This window comes from Rhinolophus sinicus, linkage group LG04 (assembly GCF_036562045.2).
Source record: "Rhinolophus sinicus isolate RSC01 linkage group LG04, ASM3656204v1, whole genome shotgun sequence".
Classification (NCBI taxonomy): domain Eukaryota; kingdom Metazoa; phylum Chordata; class Mammalia; order Chiroptera; family Rhinolophidae; genus Rhinolophus; species Rhinolophus sinicus.
The window spans coordinates 164,942,930-164,963,258 of NC_133754.1; the positions used below are offsets into that span (position 1 = coordinate 164,942,930).

The 20,329-nt window shown below is 37.1% G+C and overlaps 1 protein-coding gene across 3 annotated transcripts in view; it reads left to right on the top strand.

Annotated features, from left to right (window-relative positions):
• Positions 1-20,329, top strand: part of SLC44A1 (solute carrier family 44 member 1) — a 178,524-nt gene that overhangs the window by 81,681 nt on the left and 76,514 nt on the right. For all 3 annotated transcript variants that reach the window (XM_074330783.1, XM_074330782.1, XM_074330784.1), the window contains exons 4-5: positions 7,793-7,929; positions 19,729-19,819. In XM_074330783.1, coding sequence (XP_074186884.1) covers positions 7,793-7,929; positions 19,729-19,819 — 228 coding nt within the window. The remainder of the gene's footprint in view (positions 1-7,792; positions 7,930-19,728; positions 19,820-20,329) is intronic.

Genomic DNA, 20,329 nt, shown 5'->3' on the forward strand with positions numbered 1-20,329 from the left:
TGAATGAATGAGAGCATTTCCTTCTACCTAATATGTCTTCTTTCTTACTTTCCCTCTACCCCTGCCTCACTTGGCAAAACTTCACATAATTACCATCCATTTCTTAATTCAACAAATAGGAAAGGAGTTCCTGCCTTATTCCAGGCACTATTTTAGGCACTGGGGATATAGTGATGAATTAATTAGACAGTCAAATATCTCCCTTCTGGGAGCTGGTATTCTACCAGTGGAGACAGCTACCAAACAGATAGTAAGTAAATTATGCCGTGTGTTAGTGAGTGTAAGCTCTGAGGAAAAGCAAATAAGGCAGGAAAGATGGCTAAGGCGCATCAGAGTGGAGAGCTGGCATTCTAGATAGGGAGGCCGAGGAAGGCTTTGTTGAGAAGGTGGCTTTTGAGTGAAAACTTGAAGCAAGTGAGGGTGCTAAGCAACAGCCGTGCTGCTCCTGTGGAGAAAGAACATTTCAGGCATACAGAAGTGCAAGGGCCCCAAGGTGAGACAGTAGCAGAGTGTTTGAGGAACGGGAAAAGAGACCAATGGGAGGAGAGGTCAAAGAGTAAACAGTCTCTGTGTACAGCTGTCTTCATCTGACCCCTGGGCTTCCCCCACAATTTTAAATGGTTTTCAGTTCTCAATGACATTAGTTTACCAGAAAGGACTATGGAAGTTTCTCTTCTTAGCAGTTACCTGTGCACGGAGGGCCATAGAAGTGCTAATGTAGAAACTGCCCTGCTGTTTAGAGTTCAGCGGTTTCTTTGGAGGTTGGGGAGGTACATGCTTGGGCATTTCTTTAACAAGTTCCATTTCTTTCTCAGGATATCTTTGCCTTTTCCTCGTTTGGATTGGGAGGCCTTGGAAGCTCGTCACCCTCCTGGGTCTGGTTTCCTACAGTGCACCTCCGTCCTTTTCTTTTTCTTCTCTAGTCTGTGTCCCTACCATCTTGGGGGCATTATGAACATTGTACAACTCTCTCAGCCTTGAGGTACAATTTTAAAGACAAATTGTTGCTGTCAACTTGTTTCTCTATCTCCCCATAGCTTTGTTCCAGCAAGTTGAGGGCCAGTGAAGTTTTGGTTAATTCTGGGTTGCCATCAGTTGTTGGGTTACTAGGGTTTTACCCACACTTGAGTGTGCTGGCCTTATAGCTCTCCTTGTACATAGCCTTCATGGGACAGCTGGGTCCCACCCCGATGGGATGACTGGAATTGCCTTGCTGGTACCCCACCTAGGAAATAAGAGGCCTCCGGGGCAGGATTCTACTGTGGGTGGTACATCGATCCAGGCTCTCAGCCGTCTATGATTCGCAGTAGCAGGGCCTCTGCCAGCCTGTCGTGCTTTTCCTCTTGGTGTGATTCCCTTGCAGCACTAGACTCTGTAGGAAGGGGCTATAAATTGTAAGCTGATATGAGGTTAATAATTGGAAAAATGATCAGACTCCATTTTTATTCCCCTCTGGGGAAAACACACGTCAGGAATCACTAACGCAGAAGGCGACAGAGGAATTGTTGAGCCAGCTTTCCGGCGCTCGGCTTTAGTGCAGCAGCACTTCCATCCTGATCAGAGAGGAGAGAAGCCAAATTCGGCGCAGGCAGCCAGCAGCCGGTGTATCTGCTTGCGACGTTTTGCTCCAGAAGGCCTTGCTGCAGAGTTGCCATGGCAGCAGGAGGCAATTTAATGGCAAAGGCTCATTTCTGAAGCAACGCCACTGGTACCCCAGCCTCACGCTCTCCGGCCATCAACCCGAGAGGCTGGTTAGAGCGGGCCACCACTGCCGTGGCCATGTGGGAGCACGTTACCTAATGGAGCGGAGCTGTAAGATCCTCCAATTCCAAGGATGGCCGCTTCTCCCCCCTGCTTCTTAGCGCACAGCACTTTCATGTCCCATCCTGTTGTCCACCTCATCAAACTGTTTGCAGTTCCTTAAATAATGCCCTTTACACATGCAGTTCCCTCTGCCTGGACTGTTCCTTTCCCCATCTGTCTAGAAGATTCCTACTCACTTTCAAAATGTGGCTTAGATACTGCCTCCTGCTCCATAATGCTTCCTCGGAAACCCTTATCCTCTGTGTATGCTTACACTATTTCCTTTCCTCTACCTTCTCAACTTTGCCATATACCATGTGACTTTTGAAATGACTCTGTATATTTGTCTTTTCTTCTCCAGACTGTAACTTACTTGCCTTTAGGAACTGTTTTGTTATTGTTGTTTGTTTGTTTATTTGTTTGTTTTTATGAATTTCATATCCCCAAGGCCTAGGCCAGGAGTGGACACACAGGAAACACTTAGTAATGTTTGTTGAATGAATCACATGTTTTCATATCGTCCTATTTAATTCTGATCCCGGAAGTGTTGCATGCCATAACAGAACTGTCATGTCCAGGTAGGACTTCAGCTGCTCTGGGTCCCACCGGATTGACCCAGTTTAATCAGCTGACTTGCTTGGTCTGTACCTGAATCCCCATTACATTTAGTCTCACTTTCCGGTTTCAATTGGAATGGCCGAGGTGGAAAGAGCAACACTTGGGAATCAGTCTCCCCAGGGTTCACGTCGGTGTGGCCTTCGGTTTGTTGCCCAGCTTGTCAATCTCAGTTCCCTCTTGTTGAATTAGGATGTGTGAGGACAGCATCTAACATGCCCTGTGGCCCCAAGTGAATTCTCAGTAAACCTTACTTTCTTTACCTCGCCCTGTCTTCCGTGAGGAAAGTGAAAGCAAAATAGAAGTTGAAACTAGTTTTGAACCATCTCTGGCATCTTTATCATTCAGTGTTCATCTTCTTGCTCTGAGCACAGCTTTAAAGGTCACCTTTTTGTGTGTCTCTTGTCCCTTTTCCTGGGATTCCATACCTGACTGCCCTTCTATTGTGTCATTGCCCCGTTTTCTTCTTTGGTGCATCTCTCCCCTTCAGTTCGCTGTGTAGTCGCACATTTTATTTATATATCTTTCCTTTTCTGCCTTGTTGGGGATCACTTATTTGTATTTCAAAAATTTCAATTTTAAATGAACTTATCTTTTGCTCTCCTTCAATAAATCCCGGAAACCACCTCAACTGTAGTACATATTCACATGCCTTACCTGCCATCCTCTGTAATGTTTGCTTTACAGTTTAGTCTGAGCATTTTTCTTCAGTCCCTAACATTTGAGGTCAAAGCTCACTTAGGCTATTTCACAATGCTCTTTGCAAATATGGTCTTCTCAATATCGTGATCATGTCCTGTACATCTTGTACCTGCCAATGCCAGCAGGTATCGAGGCTGTTTAGTTTGTATTTTTCTCTTGTTGCTTCTCTTCCTTCTTTAACTCCCACTTTGGGTATTATATTCATTCCAACTCCTCTAAAAGATGTGAAACATAAACAGAGTTGTTTTTAAGTTATTAATAGGTCTAGTCAGAGATTCACTAAGGATAGCAATGAAAATTTACTTTTAACTTAGGTTTCTGCGCTATCTGTGACAGTGGTTCTGCACCCTGAAACGATAGGGCATAGGGACATAATCAGAGTTGGGCATAATCAGAGTTACCTAAGATGCTTTTTAAAAATTCATATGCCCCGTCCCTTTCCCAACCACTTCTCTGGTTGCAGAGTGAATGTAGGCTGAGTGTTTTAAGAACCTTTCTAGAATCTTTGTAGCCTCTTACCTGGTGTCTCTCCCTTCTCAGTTGCAAAACACTCATCTGTAGATTTGTTCGTTATAATAATCTGGCCTGCCAATGTCATGCTTATTTGAGAGCTGTTATTTGTTTCATTTCAAAAAAATAAAATTGCCGCATATACTTCATTTTGTTTTAAGTAAAAGTAAAGCCAAGGATATACTTGCCTGGCTAAGGACATTTTCAAATCAAAAGACAAGAAAGTGTAGTTTTAATGAATCATAAATTTGTTTTATACAGACACTTTTTCTACTAAGCAAATATTTAGTTAAATACTAATTAATTAAAATATAATTACATATAAACACGTTGCCATGCATTGAATGAACTCTGGAATGCTGGAAACAATATGTAAAGTTAATATAGAACAGTTAAAATTACTGTATTTGTAGGAAATATTTTGAGAATAGAGCAGATCAAAAATAGTAAAACTCAGAAAGACTAGGTTTGATTTCATGTGTTGTCATCTACTAGCTCTCTGGGGCTATTTGCTAGCTCTAGCTCTTTACTAGCTCTCTTGGTGTCTCAGTTTTGTCTTCTGTGGAATGGTGATGGCCTTTCATAAAGTTGTGAGGATCAAATAAAGTCATGAATGTGACAATTCCCAACACCTACGAGGTCTGACAATTAAGTTCACAAAGTCATACTAGAAAAAGTGCTGCAAACCTCATTGCTGAATATCACCACACTCACCTTAGAAGTACTCCCCTTGGGAAGCTATACACTGACACCAGCACCTAGTCCACCCTTCAAAGCAATTTTGGAACTCTTTCTGGAATGACCATCAGAGCTGTTGTATTACCCTTGATGTCCTCAACACCATCAAAATGTCTTCCTTTCAATATTTCCTTTATCTCTGGATAAAGAAAGAAGTCCTTGGGGCCAGATCAGGTGAGTAGGGAGGGTATTCCAATACAGTTATTTGTTTACTGGCTAAAAACTCCCTCACAGACAATGCAGAGTGAGCTGGTGCATTGTCGTGAAGCAAGAGCCATGAATTGTTGGTAAATCAGGTCGTCTAACTTTCCTGCAGCCTTTTCAGCTCTTCCAAATAGTAAACTTGGTTAACTGTTTGTCCAGTTGGTACAAATTCATACTGAATAATCCCTCTGATGTCAAAAAAAGGTTAGCAACATCATTTTGACTCTTGGTTTGGACTGACAGAACTTTTTGGTCGCGGAGAATTGGCTGACTTCCGTTGTACATTTTGACACTTTGTTTCAGGGTCGTATTGGTACACCCATGTTTTGTCACCAGTGATAACACATCTCAAAATATCGTCTTGCCTCTCCAAAAGGTCTTGGCAAACTTCAACCCTCCTTTGCTTTTGTTCATCGGTGAGCTCCTTTGGGACCATTTTTGCACACACCTTTCTCATGACAAGATTTTCGGTTGTGATTTTCCTACCATGTTTCCCCGAAACTAAGACCTAGCTGGACAATCAGCTCTAATGAGTCTTTTGGAGCAAAAATTAATAAAATAAGACCGGGTCTTATATAATATAATATAACATAATGTAATATAATGTAATATAATATATAATATAATACCCAGTCTTATTTTACTATAATATAAGACCGAGTCTTATATTAATTTTTGCTCCAAAAGATGCACTAGAGCTGATGGCTAGGTCTTATTTTCAGGAAAACACGGTAACTGTTTCTCTGTCGATGTTCACTTGGTCTGCTATGCTTCCCACAGTCAGCCGATGATTTTGACATATAATTCAACGAATTTTTGCAATGTTTTTGTCAGTTCTGCTCGTTACTAGCTGCCCTGACTTCTCTTCATCAGTGACACGTTCTCTCCGCTCAGAAAAGCACTTAATCCGTTTGTACATTGCTGTTTTCTTCATGGCATTATCCCCATAAACTTGGACTAACATGTCCCTGATTTCACTTCCACTCTTGCCAAGTTTAATAAGAAATTTAATGTTTGTTCGTTGCTCTAATTCAAGCTCAGACCTTCTCACAATGGCACACAAAAACACGCAACAACAATAATGAACTCCACTCAGCAAGACACCGCCACACGTCAACACGAGCACAGCTGTGAGACACTGATATACCAAGGTTATGAAACCTTACAGAGCTGTCTGTACAGTGCTGCCACTGTAAGCACACAGTGGCAAGTTCACAAACTTAATTGGCAGAACTTGTATGTGTGAAGGGTTTAATACACGGTCTGGCACATAGTAAGTACTCAATAGATGTTGGCTACCATTATTTTTATTTTTATTGTTAATAGTATTATTGGTGGTGGTGGTAAATAATTCAAAGGTTTTATGACACCTTCCTCAAGGATCTGAACGTTCCCCAGTGATTCATTGCACAGGGTCCCTGGCATGGGCCTGCTCAGCAAGATGTACAGGACAGGTGGAGGGAGAGTTAGTAAGGGAATAATTGTTTCACCATGAAGGTTGCCAGAAAGTTTTCTCTGTGCCCTACCTTAGTTCCTTGTCATCAGCCAGAGAAGCAGTCGGTGAATCTCACTTCCAAACCCCATCTTTCTGCCTGGCTTCTTTTCTTTCCTTCTATCTATGTAGAACATTAATGGTATCAGAGTCACTAACAGGGTTACAAATTATTTGGGGGGTTTAGGAGTTGTAGCTTATATTTGACCTTCATGCTGGGTTCTAGGTCCCCTGCTCTGCTTAAATGTGCAGTGTTATTCAACCTGCAAAAGCCTCTTTGGTCACCCCCACACCCCAATGCACATACCTACTTTTTCTTTTTTCTGTTTATTTTCTGGTATCCCTTTATATTGTCCATCCCAGTACATGTATTGACTTTACATTTTTGTTTCTCAGTGTTCTCACCTAATTCTTTTATTTTGTTCTCTTTCCTGATTTGATTTAACTCTGTATAGCAACAGAGTTGAACAATGTGGGAAATGTTAGGTACATAGTTTTATAAAACTTTCCATGTACCCAGTAGCATTGCACCCAGGGCTAGATGTTTTTTAACTCTTATTTTGCATGAGAGCATTTCTACTTGAACTCTCTCCCTTGATCCATAATATTAGATTTTGCTCATCTCAGTTAAGAATGTTTGGCTCTTATTTTCTCTTTGGGCAAATGATAACGTTTGCAATCTTTGTCACCTCTTCTACTTTATAACATTTAAAAAATCTGTTTTAATGTAATTTCTAATTAATTTTCCCTTTTCTAAAATATAGTTGTACAGTATACACAAGGGAAAATTTAGGATTGGGGATTCTTTTATTTATAGGAAATGGACCTTTTAAATAAACAATATTTATTATAGTTATTCAATTCAAAAGTAATTTGCATTCTTTCTAGAAAATGATAATTCTAAAAAGTGAAAAAAGTAAATTGAAATTACTTTATTCTGACACCCAGAGATGACTATAGTTAAAATGTTGGTTTATTTTCTTCTCATCTTAATTCAATTTTATATATTTAATTTTATAATGCAGTTTTAGAATTATATATTCATTAGCTAAAGTGTCTATGTTCATTTTTGTAATTAAACATTTTACATATAATTTTATATTCATTAACTAAAGTTTACATATAAACTACAATTCATATTATATAGCAGTATTGGGATATTCCACTAATTTTTTTTAACTTTTTATTTATTTTAAGTGTGTTTTTCCAGGATACATCAGCTCCAAGTCAAGTCAAGTAATGATTTCAATCTAGTTGTGTAGGGCACAGCTCACAGTGTCCCTTGTGGGGATCGAACCGGCAACCTTGGTGTTATGAACACCACGCTCTAACCAACTGAGCTAACCGGCCGCCCCCCCTCCCAGTAATTTTTTTTATATAACTTTGACAAAACAAACAAACAAACAAAAAACAAACTCTAAAATTAATTATTTAAAAAACTAAAATAGTTTCTAATTATAAAATACACATGACAAAAATTTAAATATTAGAAAAATAATCATGAAAAACATGAGTCCTACAATACCTCCATTCCCACTGTTAACAGTATACATATAAGCACTTAAACAATGTATCTGTGATTAGATTCGTGAAGTGTTTGATCATCTATGATTAAATTTGTGAAGGAGTATGGAATAGATGTTCTTTGCTTTTAGGCTGAGTCAGATATGCAGTGAACAAGAATGTAGTTTGAAAAATAATATCTCAATGTTTTTCTCCACGCTTTAGGTATGTGTTCTTTTTGGACCCATGCCATCTGGACTTGATAAATCGGAAGATCAAGTCTGTAGCACTGTGTGTAGCAGCATGTCCAAGACAAGAATTGAAAACCCTGAGTGATGTTCAGAAGTTTGCGGAGACGAATGGTGAGACAATAGGCCATCCAAGGCTGCACCCAGTCACTTATTCTCTTTGTGAAATATTATCAGTTTGTCTTCGAATACAAATGTGCCCTCGTGTTTAAAAAGTCATCAAAGAACTTTAAGAAAAAGAGACCTGAAAGCATTTTTGGACTTCCTTGATAAAAAAAAATGTTATGGTCTCCTAGGGAGTTCAAACTCTAGATTCCTGGACTCCACCCAGGGAAATTCTGACTGAGTAGGTCTTTGAGCTCTGGAAATTTGTATTTTTAACAAATGTCTCAGGTGATTTTGATGTAGCCCCTCAGGTGATTTTGAGTGGGAATTATTCGATTACTCTAGGTAATATTTGTTTTTTTCTTTTCCTTCCTAAGTATTGATTAAAAGTATTTCAATTAGTATATTTTATTTTTACTCCTGGATAGCAATGTAATATATGTCTATTTTAGGAAATTTGAAAAGTTCAGAGAAAATAAAAGAAGTAAAAACCAAAATTTCACCATTTTCCAATGTGTTAGTATATATAATTTTGTTTTTGCTTTTTCAGTGGAACATTATGTCTTAACCAGTTTTCTAAGAAACTTTGAGGTTAAACATATGGGAATTAGCTGAGAAACAAAAAGGATAGTCAATTCCCTGAATTCTAGTTCAGTTCTCTTGGGTTCTAATATCCAGGTGCCATCCTCAGCTCCTTATGACTCGCCTCAGTCTCTTCAGAGAATTTTTTTTAACCTCTCTTTGTGGAGGGCCACATATTGATAGTCCTTAAAGCCTGTGTTTTTGAACTTCTGTGGTTTCATGTTTGTATTTTGTGTGTAGGAATCCTCAGAGCTGCCTCAGTCCTTCCCAGATTCACCGCTGGTTCTAGTTCCTTTGAACAAGCTCTGACTCGGGCATCCACCTGGTATAACTTTTAGCTGGATGGAGAAAGAGCTTGGGAACACAGCTGTACACACACCAGCGTGGCTCCACAGTCTCTAAGATGGGGGTGCTGGTCTTCTGAGGGCAAGGACTACAGACTGGCAGTATTCCTGTGCCACTGCTAAATGCCCTCAGCTTCAGAGAGTGGGAAGTGAATGGAATTGGTTTGGATCTGGATTCTAATTCTGCTTCTGTCACTGACTGGCTCTGTAATGAGGGATAGAAGGTATAGCCTGTCTGAGCCTAGATTTCCTCACCTGAAAAAAATGTGCATTTAAAATAATGCCGCGCTCGTAGCTTGTTGTAAATATTAAATGAGGTGATGTGTGAAGAATACTGGGATTTGGTGGGCACTGAATAAAGAGGTACCGACTACTCTGTAAGATACCATTTTCTGTTCCTATGTGATATCCTCAGATGTGTTGATTTGCTGAGTCAAATACCAGAACGATCAGCCTTGACATTATCAGGGTTCTTGGGGTGGGGGGGTTAGTTATTCTCTAAGGCTTTTTCTAAAATCTTAGACAATGTGAGCACACACAGCATGGTCTGGGAGATGGTTAGGAGTATTGGCATTGGAGCTAGATTACCTGGGTTCGCTTGTTGGTCCTTGCACTTAATAGCTATGAGACCCCTGGGCAAGTTACTTGATCTCTCTATGCTTTAGTTTCCTGACTATGAAATAGGGATAAGATTTGTACCTAAACTACTTCCGAGGGCGGTTATGAGGAGTTAATACATGAAAAATGATTAGAACAGTGTCTGGCAAATACTAAGTTGCTAAAAAGAAGTGTTGGCTGCTGCTGTTCCATTATTATTATTATTATTATTAATATTATTAATATTCCGCACAGGGAATGTAATAGTCTCCTGCCTCTAGTCTCTCTCTACTTCTAGCTCCCTTACATACTGCTGCCATGTTACTATTCATAGAGCTGCAATCATGTTAATCCCTTACTCAGAAATCAGTGGTAAAAATAATAGAAGTCTGTATGTCTTACCGTGGCATTTAAAGCTATGATCTAGTGCCGAACTACCTTCTAATACGTTCTCTTGAATCTAAGGGATGTGAGTGAGTCTTGGTCCCTGGACCTGACATGTCATCCAGAGGGCCGAAAGAGAGCTAGTTCCTTGTTGGCGGTATTGCCTGCTGTGACAATCAACTAGAGAGAAATGCCCGTGCTGCCTTGCTGGCATTGTTTGTTTCCCGGTCAGTATCCTTCTAAGTCTACATGGTACTGAGTATGGCCTATTACGGTCCTGTTCAGAAGACCCATCTGGTGAATTTTGCAGTGTTGTATTTCCCACATTGTCCCACAGTGTATTTCACACAGAGTAGGTGTTCAAGAATATTAATGAGTAAACATTATTTCAGAAAACAGACTTCTTAAATTGATGCCTAGCTACAAAGGCACCCTTACTATTTGCAAAATGAGTCAACCAATGTGACATTTTAAAAATAATAATAATAATGGCAGCATCAAGAAGCACAGCAATGGAAGATGGAGAAAATAATAATTTAAAAAGCAAAAAGAAAAACTATAAAATTATAATAGGGAGCCTTTGGTGTAGAGACCTAAACACCTTAATTTTAACAGCAACCCTAAGTTGAAATTTCTGAATTTTTCAAAAGAATCAATATTGTTCTTTGGATTGGTGACTTAAAATTGGACCTGGTAAGATTTAATTTCAATATTACTTTTTTCACTGAGATAATTCTTTCTCTACTTTTTGCATTATCTTTACCCCCTTTTATCTTTCCATCGCTTGAGGTGCAAATTGCTTTGGAAGAAACAGATAATTTTTATTGTTATCTGTGTCCACATATTGTTACAGCTATATTTCTATTAGAAAATACACAGGCCTTTTTATCTCAAATATGTAGGTCTCAATCATTAATTTCAGAGAGGAATATTTTTAAGGATAATTTAGATTTAAGTGGGAAATTTCCAAATCTCTAAGAGAATTGTCAAAAGTCCACAAAAGAGCTCAAATGCACGAGTAAGCTATAAAGCTCTTTGAAGAAAACATAGGGCAAAACTTCGTGACTTAGGATTTGGCAGTAATTTCTTGGATCTGAACCAAAAGCATAGGCAACAAAAGAAAAATATAAATAAATTTGACTACATCAAAATTTAAAACTTTGTGCATCAAAGAACATAATAGAGTGAAAGGCAATCCAAAGAATGGGTTAAAATATTTACAGATTTTATAAGGGTTACTATCTAGATAAGGGGTTAATATCCAGAATATATAAAGAATTCCTACAACTCAACAACAAAAACAAACAAACAACCTAATTTTAAAGTGGACAAAGGACTTGAATGGTCAAATGACTTCAGACATTTCTCTAAATAGATATATGAATGGTTAATAATAAGGACATGAAAAGATGCTGGACATCACTAATCATAAGGGAAATGCAAATCAAAATCATACCACTTCACACCCAATAGGATAGCTCCTATCATAAACAAAAACCAAAAACTCCACAAACCAGAAAATAACAAATGTTGGTGAGGATATGGAGAAATTGGAATCCTGGTGCACTGTTGTTAGGAATGTAAAATGGTGTGTCTGCTATAGAAAACAGTATGGAATTCCTCAAAAAATTAAAAATAGGATTACGACAGAGAATTTTTAGGGCAGTGAAAATACTTTGTTTCATACTCTAATGTTGTGCATACATGTCATTATACATTTGGCCATGCCCATAGAATGTACAACACCAAGAGTGAACCTACTGTGAACTATGGACGTTGGGTGATTATAGCCTGTCAATGTAGGTTCATCAATTTTATCAAGTTTCCACTCTGGTGAGGGATGTTAATAACGGGGGAAGGCTATGCATGTGTTGGGGCAGGAGGTATATGGGAAATCTCTGTACCTTCCTCTCAATTTTGCTGTGAACCTAAAATTGTTCTAAAAAAAACAAAGTCTTTAAAAAAATAGATTACTATATGATCCAGAAATCTCACTTTTAGGTGAGATTTGACAACAGGATTTCGAGGAGATATTTGCAGACTTATGTTTATTGAAGGATTATTCTGCCAAGAGATGGAAGTAACCTGAATGTCTATTGATGAATGAATGGATAAAGAAAATGTGGAGGGTGGTGGTGTGTTGGGGTGTAATGGAATATTAGCCTTAAAAAATAAGGAAATCTTCTTACATGCTATGATATGGATGAACCTTGAGGACGTTATTCTAGGTGAAATTCACCAGTTACAAAAAGACAAATACTGCATGATTCCACTTATATGAAGTATCTAAAGTAGTCAAACTCTTAGAAGGTAGAATGCTGGTTACCAGGGGCTGGGAGGAGGGGAAAATTGGGAGATAGTGTTCAATGAATATAGATTTCAGTTTTACCAGATGAAAAAATTCTAGAGATCTATTGCACAACAGTGTGCATATAGTTAACACTACTATGCATTTAATAATGGGGAAGATGGTAAATTTTATGTTATGTGTTTTTATCACAATTTTTTTTTCTAAAAGGAAGGCAATTCTGACATATGCTACAATATGGATGAACCCTGAAGACATTATGTCAAGTGAAGTAAACCAGTTCACAAAAGGACATACACTGTGTGATTCCCCTTATGAGAGGTATTTAGAGTAGTCAAATTTATAGAGACAGAAAGTAAAATGGTAGTTGCCAGGGTCTGTGGGGAGAGAGGAATGGAGAGTTGTTGTTTTGTGCGTAAAGAGTTTCAGATTTGCAAGAAATGAAGAGTTCTGAAGATAGATGGCGGTGATGGTAGCATAACAGTGTCAATGTACTTAATGCTACTGAACTGTACACTTAAACATGGTTAAGATGGTATATTTTTTGTTATGTGTATTTTACCACAAATAAAAAGTTCATGAAAGAGAAAGAATGATAGTAACTTTTTAAATAATGATTTTAAACCTTATTTTAAAGTGGAAGGTAAAATAACATTTTTCTTACCAGAATGAAAAGATAATATAAATCTTTTTCAAAGAAATTTAAGCTTTCATGACAACATTTGAATGTACTTTTTAGCACTTAACAACCATCCATTCTTGTGAATTTCTGTTACCTTTACAAATTATTTAAAATCCCTTATAAGGGATTTACATTCCTGTAGTAATGTTTGTAAGAAATGCATTTATTAGGCAAATAAAATATTTCCTCAGTTATTTGTTTCTTTTAGACAAGAAAAACGAGTTGTTTTCTTGTATTCTTAAATGCCTCTGTCATGTATATCTGACTAGAATAGAAAGTTTGGAAGAAATAGCTAGGTATTAGTTTGGTTATGTGGAGATGCTACCATATTACAAAGAGCTTGGAAAGGCAAGCAGAAGAATTTAGATGAATATATAAAAGTCTAAGTTCCCGTACATGAGTGGGGTGGTAGGTATACAAATGTGCATTTTATTATTGTGGTTCATAGTTTATATGACACAAAATCGTAAATATATGATGCTAGAGAACAAAACAATTTAAAGTTTTAAATTAAAAAATTAAAGTTGCCAACTATCATAAGGACTCAGTATTAAACTTCTTTGGTCCTTTGTTTATCGTCTTCCTGCACTAGTGCATGAGTTTCCTGGGGGCCTCATCTCAGAATATCCACGCCCTAATATAGGAGGTCTTATAGTAGCTATTCATAAATGTATTTTGAAAGAACAATGGACTGGATTTCCCTCCTCATCTCTATTGCCACTTAATAGTTTCTCATTCTCAGCGTGTACTTTATCCTTTGCTCATTTCTGTATCCATGTTCCCACTAGCAAGTAAATTGTTTAGCTTCAGTCTAACCAGAATGCTGTCAAATCAGTTCTTTTTCTTCATCTCTTTAATAATTCATCTTACTCGTTCATTTATCTCTCTTATACATACTCTCCAAGTGATTATTCATACGTGTTCTTAAGCCCTCTTTTTCTTCTTCTTTCCTAACATTATACCCTGAGCCGGCTGGTGAGAGCTCCCGTCTGAGTTCTTAGTTTCAGCAGAGCATGAATTCTATCAACGTTCCTTGCCTCCAGTTTCTGATGAACAGGTTTCTTTCCTCCTTTATTATCATTATTTTTGAAAACTCACAAAGAATATGTATATTGTGGGGGGTGGGAATAATCCTCCCTCCGCTGCTAACTTCAGCTTTATATGAAATTTTCATCTCAACCCAGCCAGACCATGACAGGTGGTGAGGGGAGGGGAAGATAATGTCTGCTCAGTTTTCCCCTTCCTCTCTCTCTTCTCTCACCACCGCTAGCTAATCAACCACCTTTCATTTTACTTCACTGCCCTCCTTTTTCAGCATGGGCATCCAAGTCTGAGGACATAAATCATGCTTAAGCCCTGTGTCTTGTTTCAGTATACCATTTCTTGATACCTATTTTGTGCTATGCATTGTGCCAAATACTTTGCATGTTGTTTTATCCTTTCCACTTGCAATCTAAATTCTAAACGGCAGTTTAGAACTGAGAATAACTTGTGATTAAGTTAGGGGCTGACTGTATGTTCTCAGTGGGTGCTAATATTTTACATGGAGTTCCTTATACCTTTTGCATTATTCTTGTCAAACTGTTTTGTAATACATATTTTGTTTTCTCTAACACAGTAGTAAACTGGCAGAAATCTTATTTTCCTTTTGTTTGTGCCTCATTTATAGCATTTGAAAAAGCACTCCCTTTTAAGAGTGCTTCTTCAATGTACTGTATTTTGTTTAAATTCTGAGAGCTTTTGTGACCTGCCATTTGGACAATGTTCACATTTTGAGTCGTGCTTTTTCGGTGATCACTGTTTTGCCATTGAAAGATTATGTGATCCATTCAGATAAAATTTATAAATGTTAATAAGTCTTTTGATTATCATTATCTAGTTGTTTAGAGTTAGTATCAGTAGGTATTCAGTATATTACTGTCTTACCAGTCAGTAACAATATAACTTAAACTAGGGCTGGCCCGGTGGCTCAAGTACACACTGTTCCCCAATAAAGTCCTGTTCCCCTTCCTCAATAAAGTCTTTAAAAAAAACACATACCAAAAAAAACATTTAAAAAAAAAAGTATATATATATATATATATATATATATATATATATATATATGTAACTTAAACCAGAGTTAGTATGGATTATTTTGGCGCAGTGAATCAAAAGATTAGACTTGATATCATTTATAAATGAACGAACAATCCTAGCAACTGATTTAATTGCCTCTAAGTCAGAGACTAGCAAGGGAAGCCTGATTGTTAAAAAGGGGAAAAATTCTTACATTTGATAATGCACTTTAAACTAATTCCTCATTCAAGAAATAATTACCATTCATTAAGTATGTGCCAAAAAGACAAAAACAAGGAACAGTCCCCATGTTTAAGGAGCTTGCATTATAGTAGATAATCAAACTTCTATTTGCCCTCCACAATACCTAGTAGAAGTCTTGCACATAGATGTCCAAAATTATTTCACTCAGCATATACGCGTACGTATTTATTGAGTGCCTGGTATAAGCCAATAGTAGTTGACAGATAATGTCATGCCACCATCTAGTCAATGCGTGCTTTTTGGGAATTGCAAATATGACTATACTTCTCATTGGTTACTAGAAATTGAAATCGGAAATTGCCTTGCATTCTTCCAGCATATACTCATATATAACACTTTCTTAATTGGGGGGGGGGGTTAAATTAAATTTGGACTTGCCTATAGCAATATAGTTTGTTTCTCACAATGAAAACTATTCTGCATTGAGAGGTTTTTTGTTTTTTTATTAACTAGAATTTTCTAAATCATGTTTTTTAAGGAATCTTTTTTCTCTTAATTTTAGTGTATCCTACAAATATTACTGTGGTGGCATATCAAACAAAATTTTAAAGCAAGAAGAATTAGCCTCTAACTTACCAACTTTTTGTTTTGTATCTTTTTTTTCAAATCATTTGGTTTTTAGACCAGTAGTTCTCAACTAAGGGTGATTTGCCCCGTAGGACATTTGGCAATATCAGGAGACATTTTTGGTTGTCACACCTGGTTGAGGAATTAGGGGGAGGCTACTGGCATCCAATGGATAGAGACCTTGGATGATGTTAGAATCCCCCAATGCACAGGGCAGCCCTCTCCAGCCAAGAATTGCCAGGGCCCAAAATGTCTTACTGCCAAGATTGAGAAATCCTGTTTTAGATATATGGTGAATAGTATAAAGCATATGAACATTATACATAACATGTAACACCAAAATATAAGAGATTAAAAATAGGTATTTTTTTCTTTCTTTTTAAAAAAAATCAGAATGTCTGTTGTAGTCAACAGATGGCTTTTGAGTACTATCTACATGCCAGGAGAGACAGGTTCCAGATATTTTGAAGGCATAAGGTCCCAGTTCTCAAAGAGCTCACGTTCTCAAAATAGAGATGATATATAAATCAAAAAGTTACAAAATAATATGCTAAGTTTTATTATAGAGCTAAGCAGTAAATAGCTTTGTTTGGGTACATCAGAGAAGGCTTGATGGAGGAGGCGAAGCTTTGGTAGTTTGTAGAAATTATGCTCCAACTTGAATACTCACTCAGATGCCAGTTACAATAAACTGAGGGAACACCCTGCGGAAAAGCCTGAAAGCTTGTTAAACAGCAACAATTGTAAGTAGTTTATTATGTTAAAATGAGGCTGGAGTTTTAGGCAGAGGACTTTTAGGAGAACTTGAAGCCAAGGAATTTGAAATTTAACCTGAGGGCAGGGATGTAATACCATTAATGCCCATTTTACAGAGACCATTCTGAAGGTTGTGTTTGTGCAGGATGGAGATGAGAAACCCTCTGAGAAAGTAGTTTAACTGACTCGATTAGAGATCAGAGATCATGAAGGTCTGAGATAACATAGAATGGGCTGATTGTCAGGACTTGGCATCTTGCTTGATGTGGGGGATGGTAGATTAAGAAGAAGAGAAAGCATGATTTCCACATTTCATCTGGGGGATTTTGTGGATGATGGAGCCATTAGCAGGATTGAAAATATATGGGAGGAGGCAGAGCAAATTTGGAAAGTGGGTGATAGAAAGGTTTGTTTTCAAATATGTTATTTTTGAGGTATCTATGGAACATGTTTTTTGCTCAGGAGCTTATTGAATACTTGTCTGATTATGATTATTTGGAATGACACTGAAGAAGCACTGTAGCCTAGGAGGTAAGAATTCTATTTCTAAATTTGCCAGTGATTGTTGATAAGGCCTTGGAAGTATTACTTTATTTTTCATCTGTAATGTTTAGAGCATGGTGATGGGAACACACCTCTTAGGGGGAGTTGTAAGTGATATTGAGCTAAAGACTAAATAATTGAATATTATAAGGCATTTGAAAAATTGTAGTAGTTGAACATTCTGGGGGCTGTGGCAATCATTTACCAAGATAAATGTTTATATACCAAAGTTAGGTTCGTAAAATCACTTATCTTGACCACATTTGAATAACATTGGCTGAGTTGCGTGGATTGCCTCTGGTATAGTTTAGATACGCTTTTTGTTTTTGTTTCAGACTTTTCATTACTCAAGTATAGCTTTTGCATTAGAAGAAAAACTTTGTCTTACTGCTTATGACCAAACCTCTTGTGCTAAGTATTGTTTATACTTTCCCCTATTAAAAAAGTAAGACAGATACTACCTTAAAAATGTTCACTGAAATTGCATTAGCTAATAAACATGAAAAGAAACACAACTGTAAAATGTTTGCCATTACTGGTTGTCTTAATGTTCTTCCTTGAGGCTTCTCTGTCCATCAACCCTCTGGGCAGGAAGCAATATAAAGTTTCTTATGATTGTTACTACAAACACATTGTAAAGATCTTTTCCCTTTAATCTATTTAATACAGGATCTATTTAGTACTGGCCTGTGTCCCAGAATACCATCAGAGATAAGGCTATTATCCTTTCATTGAGCATTATCCTGGGAAAGTATTTATAAAATTGAACTCTGTTGCACCTGCTGACCTTCTTTTTCTAAATGAAAAAAGGGTGGGGATGGAGATTATGTTCACTGAATTCAGCTGGAGCCGTATGTTTGACATTACCGACACAAAGTGCCTTAGTTAGGACCTGTTTTATTGTGCAAATTGATTCCATCTTAGACTCTGAAAGAAATAAGTTGACAATTCAGATCAGGAAGTTGATGATCACATTGGGTGCTCTCCAGTTATTGGCACAGTTGCTGTTTTTCATGCACAATTCTATAATAGGACTCCCAGCTATTTCAGGGATTAGTCTAAAATGTTTGTTTGCCATTGCTGTCATGTTTTCTCTAAAATTGTTATAAATGGAATTAAGTGGTATTATCTTCACGCAGGAAAGACTAATTTGAGAAGAGTTAGATATTTAATATTTTGTTTAACTTAAAGTAAGCCATTAAAATGTTGAAAAGAATAATCAAAAATAATTTCGAAAACTCAGTTTCTTATTGAGTCTGTCTTAAGAAGATGAAGAGATTTGAGCAGGGTTGTGTAACTTTCGGGTATCTCTTTAAAAATATTTTACATTGTCAACTTGAATTACCTTTAGGTGCTACACGTATTTATGTAAGTATGCTATTACAGCCCACATATTTAAACACTTGGCATGTTGGTTGCTGGTTTGAGGGCAGCATTACTGAATTAAATGCAGGTTTGTGGCTTTCTAAAATTTTCTTTGATTGATAGGACAAGAAATAAATGAAATAAAATCACCCCCAGTTTTGTTGGCCCAACAAATCTTTTTCCTGTATTCCCCTCTAGTTTCTTCTCACATCTTCACATGATGTTTCCATAATTATTTCAGCGTTAAAATCTGCCACTTTTATTTCACATGATATTTTAAACTTTTTCCGTGGTGGTTCATTGTAGAAGTCCATGATTGCTATAATACAAATGCAAAGCTAGTCTATTTGTATTTAATAATAAAATTAATAATCTGTTAGGAACATCAATTAATGAAATAAATATAAACAATTTGCGTGATATAATGCTGTAGGTCCTCAGCAAAACTAGGCTACATCCTAGATCTCCTCAGTTAACACTGTCTATTGTACAACGAACCTTACAGTATTTTAGTTGCTATATTATAAAACTTAACAGGTCAGTAAAGTAAGATTTACCAAGAATTTGATGAACTATACTCAACTGAATTTTGTATATTGTTTACCAATGGGAGAAATAGATGATTGCATTACTAATCTAGGATTGAATTTAAGCTGTTTTAAACTATCTGAAAACTGAGAACCCTTCTATCAATTTATCAGTGTTATCAATTTGTTCAGTTTCTTTATAGTTAGCATGTCCTGCCTTTTGAATTAAAAAAAAAGTCATGTAGTATCTGAATGCACATGTGCTCCATGCAATACTTTTAAATATTTAGTAACGGAAAGCACAGAAAAGAGAGGCAACATGTGCTGTTGATTATGGGTTTTGTAATCAAAGAGATCAAGCGTTCAATCCCACCTCTGCTACTTAGTGTCACTTGGGGCAAATTATTAATATTTACCTTATCTCTTAGCTTCTATTTCTTCCTCTGTAAAGTGGGTTTATAGTACCTGCCTTAGAGTTTTAGTCAATGCTATAAATAACACATATGGGGTGAGAGGAGAGGCTCACCCCACCAGTAGCTTTCTAAGAGTTCCCAGCGCGGCGGGAGAAGGGGTGAGAAAGGTCTCTGCCCTTGGCCTCATCCTCACAAGCACTGGCAAAAACTCACTGGCAAAAACTCTTGGTTTCTTCGATAGAGAATTTCATCATGTTTCTTTTCTTTGGTTTGGAGACATTCCTGGATTAAGTTCAGTCAGTTACAATTAAAGGTCATTCTTTTAAAAAAATTATATATATAATTGACATAAGTGAATTAATAAGACGATTTATTCAGACTCTGCTTGCTAGCTAACATACAGCTTTTCTTTCAACAGGCTCAGCACTATGTAGCTACAACCTAAAGCCTTCTGAATATACTACATCGAAAGCTTCTGGTCTTTGCCCCAAACTGCCAGTTCCAGCGAGGTAAATTTTATTGTATTTTGTTAACGTGTGACTTTTGTTTTTATTGGTAGACTTTAAACTGTGTATGTTACTCTGAGAAAAGAGTCGCTTGATGATACCAGTTGGCCAGGCCCAATACTTTTACATCAAGATTCAAAAAGTAGTAATAGAAGTGATAGCATGTAATGTATATCTTAAAAAACACACACGGGCAAACAATTTTTCTCATTATCAGGTATTTTAAATTTCTTTTGGGGGCTTACTTTCTTTTAATGCCATAATTTTTAAAGTATACAAAACAGCTGAATGATTATGAAATCTACAATAAACTTAAAAGCCAAGTCTCACAGTCTTCAAAGATTCTTTGAAGTTGATCCTAGTAATACTTACGGGAGTTATTTTTTAATTTGCAAATTTAAAAACTATACCAGTCATTATTTTCCGTAGTTTCTTTCAGGCTATATCCTTTAGGTACATTCTCTGTAATAGACTGTTTGCTATAGCCAAGATCTTATTCAGCAAACATGTATT